Consider the following 10582-nt stretch of genomic DNA (forward strand, 5'->3'; position numbering starts at 1 on the left):
TCATCCCTTCTCTCGCTCTCTCCGTATTCTTTTTCTGGTCCCCCCCCCCCCGTTTCCTCTGTGCCAGCGCCATCTGTAGGCAAGATAAACTGCTTGAGCTGTAATTCCAGAGAGAGATTTTCTCTCGCTCTTTGGCAGAGGGCCCCCTTCCCCCTACATAGTGAAAAAATACTAAAAAAAGATTACCAGAATGATGTGACCCCGGAGAGAGGGGGGGGGGGGATCCTTGTGGGTTTGGCGCATGATTGGCGCGAAATGAATCAATATCGCAAGTTTAAGTGGATCAAAATGGAGATTCCACGAAATATAAAATGTTTCACGAGACGAAGCGGAGAAAGACTTGGAAGTCTGGGGGGGGGGGGGCACGATGATGATGATGTCAATTCATATATACATTATATCTGCGCACTCCACTTTTGACCCTGGGGAGGGGGGGGGGGCAAAAGTGGAGTGCGCCCCCCCCCCTCCCCCGTATCTCCGTCCATGCCGTTACAGCGAAAATCTCGTTTTAACAAACACTTTTCTGTGATCCCTCAGATAAGTTTACATAGGGACCTAAGAATGCTAAAACCTAGAATTCCTTTATAACGAAGTGATTTCTCCGGTCTCTTGGAGTTCGTTATAAAGGGATTCGTTTGTATAAGAGATGAATATTCCTATGCATAGTCATAGTTGTTATAAGGTAATTAATGAATTGAGAAATAATTTCGGGCTAAGATCTAAACGAATAAAAATTCAAGTTGGCTTCGTTCAAAATTAATAAAAAAAAACGGGACATTTTTACGGAAATTATTGCAGGAATTGCTTGAAAATACGGGAATGTCCCGGGACATTCGGTCAGCCTAGTAACTACGATTACGTATAAGGATATTCACGTCACATTTTTTTTGTCATGTTTTTTTTTTAAACGTTTTTTCTTCGTACAGTTGAATCCCGTTATAACGAACTCCAAGAGACCGCAGAAATCATTTCGCTATAATGAAATTTCGTTATGAAGGAATTACAGGTTTTTTCATTGTTCCTATGAAGTGTGTGCCAGTGTGGAATTCTGAATTCCACTTTTGAAAATTCAGAATTTGCAACAATTCTGTAATTATTTCTTTTATTTGTTTTGAATTTTCAGCATTTTAGAACCATTTTTCTCTCCTTTATGCTGCAATTATTTCTCACCTTTATTCTGCAATTATCACTCTAATTTATTCTGGAATAATCACTCTAATTTATTCTGGAATTATTTCTCTCCTTCATTCTGGAATTATTTCTCTCCTTTATTCTGCAATTATTTCTCTAATTTATTCTGGAACTATTTCTTCCCTTTATTCCGGAATTATTTCTCTCCTTTATTCTTTAATTATTTCTTTCCTTTATTCTGGAATTATTTCTTTCCTTTATTCTGGAATTATTTCTTTCCTTTATTCTGGAATTATTTCTCTCCTTTATTCTGGAATTATTTCTTTCCTTTATTCTAGAATTATTTCTCTCCTTTATTCCGGAATTATCTCTCTCCTTTATTCTGCAACTATCACTCTAATTTATTCTGGAATTATTTCTCTCCTTCATTCTGGAATTATTTCTCTAATTTATTCTGCAATTATTTCTCTCCTTCATTCTGGAATTATTTCTCTCCTTTATTCTGCAATTATTTCTCTAATTTATTCTGAAACTATTTCTCTCCTTTATTCTGCAATTATCACTCTAATTTATTCTGGAATAATCACTCTAATTTATTCTGGAATTATTTCTCTCCTTCATTCTGGAATTATTTCTCTCCTTCATTCTGGAATTATTTCTCTCCTTCATTCAGGAATTATTTCTCTCCTTTATTCTGCAATTATCTCTCTCCTTTATTCTGGAACTATTTCTTCCCTTTATTCCGGAATTATTTCTCTCCTTTATTCTGGAATTATTTCTTTCCTTTATTCTGGAATTATTTCTTTCCTTTATTCTGGAATTATTTCTCTCCTTTATTCTGGAATTATTTCTTTCCTTTATTCCGGAATTATTTCTCTCCTTTATTCTGGAACTATTTCTTCCCTTTATTCCGGAATTATTTCTCTCCTTTATTCTGGAATTATTTCTTTCCTTTATTCTGGAATTATTTCTTTCCTTTATTCTGGAATTATTTCTCTCCTTTATTCCGGAATTATCTCTCTCCTTTATTCTGCAATTATCACTCTAATTTATTCTGGAATTATTTCTCTCCTTCATTCTGGAATTATTTCTCTCCTTTATTCTGGAATTATTTCTCTCCTTTATTCTGCAATTATTTCTCTAATTTATTCTGGAACTATTTCTTCCCTTTATTCCGGAATTATTTCTCTCCTTTATTCTGGAATTATTTCTTTCCTTTATTCTGGAATTATTTCTCTCCTTTATTCTGGAATTATTTCTTTCCTTTATTCTAGAATTATTTCTCTCCTTTATTCTGGAATTATCTCTCTCCTTTATTCTGCAATTATCACTCTAATTTATTCTGGAAATACCGGGGAGTTAGGGCCCCTTTCACACGGAGCGGATGCGGGTCCGGAAGAAGTTTTAACTATTGGTACATACGAAGCCTTTCAGACGATGCGGAATGCGCCCGCAACTTCGATGTGTTCGTGCGAGCCCGGGTGGCGTCCGCATGTGTCAAAACCTAAGTGCGGACTCTGCATCCCGGATTCGTGAGTAATTGACTGTATGAGTGACTGAATGATCGACCATATGAGTGACCATGTTGGTGACTGAGTAATCAACTGTATGAGTGACTGAATGATCGACCATATGAGTGACCAAGTGAGTGACTGAGTGATTGACCATATGAGTGACTGATTGAGTGAGTCACCACGTGAACATGGAAGTGACTATATGAGTGCTTAAGAGAATAACCGTACGAGTGGCCCTGTGAATGACTGAGTGATTGACCATGTGTAAGCGACCAAGTGAGAGGTCACATGGTTTACCGAGTGCGTGACCAAATGTATGATCAAGTGAGTAATTGTGCGCGTATGTGAATATGTGTGAGGGAATATTCATGTGTGAGCGACAAAGAGAGTGACCGAATGAGTGAGCGACTGTGCTACTGACTGTATTAGTGCCCGAATGATTGACCATATGTGTGGCCTAGTGAGTAAATGAGTGAGTGACCAAGCGATTGACCATATGAGTGACAGAGTGACTGTTCGAGTGAGTGACCGATGGATCGCCGCGGACCAAATATGGCCCTGGGGTGGGGGGGGGGGTTACGTGATGTGGCCTGCCCTCTCCAAACCTAATTTTGTAAAACTGAACTAAACGGCACATTTACAGATCGCTTAAGTGTCCCGCGGTACAATTCCAGAACATTTAAGTGGCTCGTGGCATATTTTCAGATCACTTAAATGACCCGAGGCACAGTTCCAGAACACTTAAGTGATCCGTGACACATTTGGAGATACCTTGAGTGACATGTGACGTAGTTTCAGAGCACTTAAGTGGTCCCGCATGCAAAATATTTATTAGTTAACCGATTATGATTACAATTAGCATCAGCATGGTGATGATCAATAAATGGCGAGATTTCAAATTTTATGAAAGTTGCTAAATTTCAGCTTTTACCAAAGTGCTTGGTGAAATGTATTTGTTTACAAGCGTTTTTCCGCCTTTTACCGTATAACATATATCTATATTAATTATATATAACATTAATATATATAATTAATTAATAAATATATATGTAAAACTATCGAAACGAGCTACAATAGACATGGTTATGCCGATATTTTCTTAATACAGCGCCATCTGTGATTCATTAAATTAAAAAAAAAGTGTCTATATATATATATATATATTTGTCTTGACTTGACTTTATTATACAGGGTTTTCAGCATCTAAGGCTATTCCCTGTAGTGAAGATGACTCTTTCTGGTGGAAAGCGATGAGGACGCCTTTGACGGTGGAAGTTATATGTGATAAGAAATACGCATGCCATTTTCCATTATAATTTTGCCGGAAATACGGGCACAAAATTTCTAATTCTCGCCAATAGCGCAAATTGTTCGCAAAAAGTTTTGACGAACCATCGCCAAATACTTCTGTCACCAAAAAGTTGCCAACTGTCACAAAAAGGAACTTATCGTCTTCGCGGATGCCAGCCTCGTGAAGTTATTCCAACGTGTAACCGTTCTAATAGTTGTAACGTACGGGATAATGGCGCACTTTAGTAATACCGAGTGCGTGCCTTTTATTCATTGTGACGCAGATTTGCATACGGCTTCTACTCCTCCTTCCCCAGGTTACACATGCACCTCGTACACATTACCCTGCGGAATTTCTAACGAATCGGCAATTGTACTATATAAAATATCATAAGGTGGGGTCACTTATGGAGATGAGGCCCCCGGCATGACCCCTTACCAGACTGGGATTGATAGAGCTGCAACCCGGAGCCTGATATGGTTTTCATTAATTTTTATTTTTCACACTACAAATTTAATATAGAGAACGGGGTCTGTGAAAAATCTACAAGTGGTCCGCGACAAGTTTTCAAATGCCCCGATTCAAAAGGGTAGCATTCAGTCTTGAGCTTCAGCGTAAGGACTTCATGACGTCATCATCAAACGAATGAGAGACGCAGAACGTGCAACGTCATCAATTGTGGGAGGGGCGAAGACACGAGGAACGAATCATTGAAGAGATAAATGACGTCATTGGTTAGGTGGGCCGTTAAACCTGATTTTTAATTTTCGCTTTCAAGGTTTCAGTGACGTCATCAGATTCATCGCGTGACATCTTCCAATGATAAAGCAACGCAAAACTACTGTTTATTGATGATTTCTTTACTAGAGTAATTATTCTCGAAACATTGTCAATTTTTTTGAGCAGAAGCCTCAAATGTTTTCTATTACCGGAACATTTATCTCAAGTTTTTATAAATGATATTTGATTTTTTACAGATGTTTTTTGGAGCTCATGCACTCAATGTTAAGTCAATGGGAAATTGCTTTTCTACGTAATAGGATTGTCAGAAATGTCTCTTGTCGGAATTCTGCTCAAACTTGCAAACGGAATTGGCTTTTTTAAATGCAAATTGTTTCTTTAACGTTATTCAGAAATCCAATGATTCACTTAAATGATGTGTTCTCTGAAATGTAAAATACATACACAAAATCAATTTTATTGAAACCTATGATCGCAAACAATGTCCTCTTTTATTCTATCGGTGTCAGGGCTAATTGAAAAAATCAGCTTCTTCCCATTACTTTAGCTCTCATGCCGTGGCCCGCAGGCCACATTTTAGTCGTGTGAATAATATTAATAACTAACCACTCAAGTGACGCACGAATGATTGTCAAATCACTTTATTGACCAGTGGCAAATTGCCAGATAGCTTAAGCGACCGGAAGTACATATCTAAATCATTTGAGCGACCCGCGGCACGCCTGCAGTTTATTTCAATTTGTACGCTGTTTTATGAAAACAGTGTGTAAGCATGTGGATGCCCAAAAGAGTGACTAAAACAGTTTGTAAGCATGTGAATGACCAGAAGAGTGACCTCGAAAACCCTCAACGATATTCAAGTAGAAGACGTGGAGGTCCTAAATCTTCTAAGAAATGTGCAAGCAAAGCCCCAGGACCAGATGATATCTATCCCAGGGTCCTCAGGGAATGTGCTAATGAATTGTTGGGGCCAGTCGCACAGATATACAGGAGTAGTGTTGCTGAAGGTATCGTCCCAAGGGATTGGAAACTTGCTAACGTCGTTCCGATATTTAAGAAGGGTAGTAGAGAAGCTGTGTCCAATTATCGTCTACTGAGTTTGACGAGTTCCATCTCGAAAATTTTGGAAATTATCATCGAAAGGCAGTTTGTGAAGTGGATAGCCCAGAATAATGTATTGTCGGATAATCAGCATGGGTTCAGGAAGGGGAAGTCATGTGTAACTAACCTCCTTTGCTTCTATGATCACGTGACTAAGGCTTTGGGTAAGAGAAAAAATGTAGATGTTGTTCACCTTGATTTCCAGAAGGCATTCGATCGGGTCCAACATGTAAACTTTTGAAGCGTTTCCATGAGATTGGAATTGGGGGCAACTTGCTGAATTGGATAGAATCGTGGTTAAGAGATAGGTCGCAACGAGTTATGGTGAACGGGGAATTCTCTGGTTGGACAGACGTCACAAGTGGAGTTCCTCAAGGAAGTGTCCTTGGCCCCATACTTTTTTCACTTTTTATCGATAAACTCGATCAGGGTATCGATGGGATTGCTAGAAAATTCGCAGATGATATGAAGCTAATGGGGATAATCGGGTAACCGTTGCTCCTGACCAACTTAAAAACGGGATTGTAGCATGGGAAAATGAATGGAGCATGACGTTTAACGCTGATAAGTACATGGTCGCTTATTTTGGTTCGAACAACCCACGGTTCTCTTACGAGTTGAATAGTGTCACTATCCCGAATGCAACTAGTGTCACCGATTTAGGAATTCTCATTGACGAGCGACTAAGTTGAACATTGTTCACCAATCTGAACATTGTTCAGCGGTGGTCAAAAAAACGAATAGAATGCTTGGTCTCATTTTCAAAATGGTCTCTTCGCGTTCTCCTAAAGTCATTCTTCCGCTTTTCCGAGGCGTAGGTTCGTCCTGGACTGGAGTATGCTGTAAGGTTTTGGAGACCATACCTACAGAGGGACATAGACTTGATTGAAGGGGTGCAGAGAACGGCTACGCGTGTCCTAATTGTCACACGGGGCTTGAGTTATGAAGAGAGACTTCATTTTTTGAATATGTTTACACTGGATGAACACAGGTGTCGAGAAGATATGATTGAAGTGTTCAAAATTTTCAATGGGATGGATAGGATGGACCATGAACTTTTAGTACACCGCCAAACGACTGCTTTTACAAGGGAACACCAGTATCGATTGGTAAGGGACAATGCAAGGTTATGGTGTCGCAGGGGGAATTTTTCTCTAATAGGGTTGTTAATACATGGAATAGCTTACCCCCGGAGATAAATCGAGAAGCTATTCATTCTTAGAATAAGACAACCATAATATTCTTTATGGGCATTGTATAATATTTTATCATGTGTATATATTGTTTGTAATTTTTGTTAATTGAATTTTTAATTGGGTTGCTATATTTTCGAAATATATGACATCCATATTTTTATGGGCATCTTTTTCTCAGCCACCTCGTTGGGCATTTTGCCTGTTGTGGCGTTGTATTTGTATTTGAAAGTTGCGTAACTGGGAGACGTATGAACGTAGTTCCACCGTAAATTTTGATTACCCTGCGCACCAAGTATCAAAATTGTACTGAAGCGAAACTGAATCGAATATCCAACCTTTGTCACATTTGAAGTAGAAAAAAAAATAACAGTGTTCGTCGACGACACATTCATAAAACAAAGTAACAAAGTTTACAAACATAATTTTTAAAAAAAGTCGATGCGTTGATTCCGCATGAACATTTTAATGTTTCCAGCGGCACTTGTACAGATCCACAAAATCGACATAGCGATAGTCTCGAGAATACACATGTGTGTACTGTAACGGGTAATCTTTTGATTGCAATAAGAGAGGGAACGGTCTGATTTATTAATGCGTGGTCCAATGAAAATACTCTATGACGCGTAAAATAGTTAATTATAATGAAGAAATAAGTCTCTTTTTTTTTATAAAATCCTGGATAAGTTATCGACAGTAATGTACAGACAGACATGACCACTGACCGCCCAGAGAGACCATCTTGGGATGGTTTGCGCTCTTTCCTAAAGGGATGGACGGTCTCGGAGAGCGACAGTAATGTACAGTCGAATTCCGTTATAGCGGAACTCGGAGAGACCGGAGAAATCACTTCGTAAGAATGAAATTTCGTTGTAAAGGAATTCCATTTTTTCTTTTGCATTGTTCTTATGTAAACTTATCTGAAGGCAGGGCCGTCATTTGCGGGAGGGGGGGGGGGTCAGAGGGGGACGTTGCCTCCGGCTTTTGATAGCAAATACACTAAAAATGGTTTGTATACATGTTCTGCATTGAATACATGTTCTTTGCCCCCCCCCCCCCCCTCGGAAAAAGTTGAACTGACGACCCTGTCTGAAGGATTAAAAAAGTGTTCGTTAAAACGGGAATTTCGCTATAACGGTATTCGTTAAAGCGGGATTCGAATATATTAACTCAAAATTTTCATAATTAGTGGTTACAGATTTAAAGCTTCTAAACGCTCATGATTCGCCACAACTTTATAAAAAAAATTCAAACAAAATAACTTCACATAACAGCTATTTACTTCCTACAAAACATTTAACTTTCAAGTATCGCCATTCACTGCCCCCACTCGGTATACGTGTAAAAATATATACAACCTCTGACAATAAAGTTCGGTGAATAGTCCTGTAACATTGACGTAGATGAAATGTTAACAAAAGTTACCTTACTGTCCTTCGAAATAGTCACCTCCCATTACTATGCACCACTGAGATCTCCTATACATGTCCTGGAAACTTTGCAAGAAGTCTTCTTTTGGGATAGAGTTCAAAAGCCTCGTCACGTTTCGTTGGATGTCAGGAATATCGTCAAATCTCTTGACTTTCAAAGCGAGTCATGGGAATAGGAAGAAGTCTGGAGGATTGAGATCTGGCGAGTATGGTGGATTTCAATTTGCACCACCCCCTTTTTTGCCAGGAACTGTTTGACGATATTGGCTGTGTGAGGGCCAGCATTGTCGTGAACAAGAAACCACGAACCTTGTTGTGCGCACTGAGGTCGTACCCAGCGTAGACGTTTCATGAAACGGGTCAAAATTTCAATGTACCTTGCAGCATTCATCGTCGTTCCCTCAGGTACTTTAAATTGATCACTTCGTTCATTTTCCTGTTCTCAGTTAAGAACCAACGCACTTAACAAGCACTTTGTAAAACAAGTTTTTCACGGAACACAAACGACGCTCAACTGAACAACGGTGGCGCCAGATGGTCAACACCTGCCGCTACGCATGTGCAGCGTTTTGCTTCGCCAGTGTTGCCAGATCGGCCGTTCTGACTTCATTCACCGAACTATACTGTCAGAGGTTGTATGGGGGGGAGGCTGTCTATCCGACCCCCCCCCCCCCACCCTGAGGCCTAGATCATGTTAATTTACAGGAAAGAAACGTAAAAACCCCTTTCAGCAGAAAAAAAAGATTAATGCCCTCTCCCCCACACGAGAAAATAATTATTGCACATGCCTATGCGAACAATTATGCCAGAATAGCGCTATACGAAAACTTATTCCACCTAATGCGAAACATTTCATCGCAATTAAAATCTGTCACATAGTCTTTTGTGACTGTTCAAATGACCGATGCAAGAAAACTTTTTACCGCAGAGACCGCAGTCCCGTGGGTCTATTTACGCCTGTTCAAACTACTGGTGAGAGGAAACGTTCTATCACACGAATCATATTCGCTTGACTTTTATCCTGTGTGGATTCTTTTGTGATCATTCAGGTGACCAATTTCAGAAAAAGTCTTCCCACAGTGATCGCAGTTATGTGGCTTCTCTGCAGCGTGGGTTCTTTTGTGTCTGTTCAAATTACTGGCGACAGAAAAAGTTTTGCCGCAGAAATCGCACTCATGTGGCTTCTCTCTAGTGTGGGTCCTTTTATGTGTGTCCAACTTACTGATTTCAGTAAACGTTTTACCGCAGAGATCGCATTTATATGGCTTCTCTCCAGTGTGGGTTCTTTTGTGTCTGTTCAAACTGCAGATGAGAGAAAACTTTTTACCACAACAATCGCACTCGTGTGGCTTTTCTCCAGTGTGCAATCTCTTGTGAACATTCAAATGGCCGATTCGAGAAAACGTTTTACCACAACAATCGCACTCGTGTGGCTTTTCTCCAGTGTGCACTCTCTTGTGAATATTCAAACAACCGATTCGAGAAAACGTTCTACCACAAAGGTCGCACTCATGTGGCTTCTCTCCCGTGTGGACTCTCTTGTGAACATTCAAATGACCAATTTGAGAAAATGCTTTACCGCAAATATCGCACTCATGTGGCTTTTCTCCTGTGTGAACTCTTATGTGAAAATTCAAATGACCAAACTGAGAAAAAGTTTTACCGCAGTAGTTGCACTCGTGTAGCTTCCTTGTAGTGTGGACTCTTCTTTGTTGGTTCAAGCTAGTCATTTTAGTAAATGTTTGGTTAACAAAAAATTTCCCCTATATCGCATTTCTTTCAATATGTAATTTTATGTTTGCTTGTTCTCTTCTACTTCTTCCAAAAAAATATTTTACAGTATTGGGTAATATACCGGTGCTCTTCAGTATGTATTCGATGACAGTGATACATTGGGGAATACTTCATTTACAAGGTGCGCATGATCAGAACACAATCCGAATTGTTTTCCACATAGATTGATCTCTGTTATCTCTGATATACCAAAGATACCTATCAGACAAGAATTGCAAACGATCCAGCAGAAAGCAGACACTCTTCAATGCATCTCACAATGTCTATCCTATTGGATATTGCTGGAAGGGATGTCGAGAGTCTTGTGCAGTTTCACACATACCATAATTCTTTCTTACAGGTTCCAACAATGATTTTCAATTACCTGCAAAAGAAAAGGTACCACAA

The 10582-nt window shown here is 39.4% G+C and overlaps 1 protein-coding gene across 1 annotated transcript; it reads right to left on the minus strand.

The window, feature by feature from the left end:
- Positions 1–9211: 9211 nt before the first annotated feature.
- On the minus strand, positions 9212–10582 carry LOC149068022 (uncharacterized). The gene has a single exon (XM_089251689.1). The coding sequence runs from the start codon at positions 10129–10131 to the stop codon at positions 9418–9420; it is 714 nt and encodes a 237-aa protein (XP_089107815.1). The 5' UTR covers positions 10132–10582; the 3' UTR covers positions 9212–9417.

This window comes from Pholcus phalangioides, unplaced genomic scaffold (assembly GCF_987345545.1).
Source record: "Pholcus phalangioides strain wild (caught in Gottingen) unplaced genomic scaffold, Ppha-v1.0 ptg000027l_1, whole genome shotgun sequence".
NCBI lineage: Eukaryota > Metazoa > Arthropoda > Arachnida > Araneae > Pholcidae > Pholcus > Pholcus phalangioides.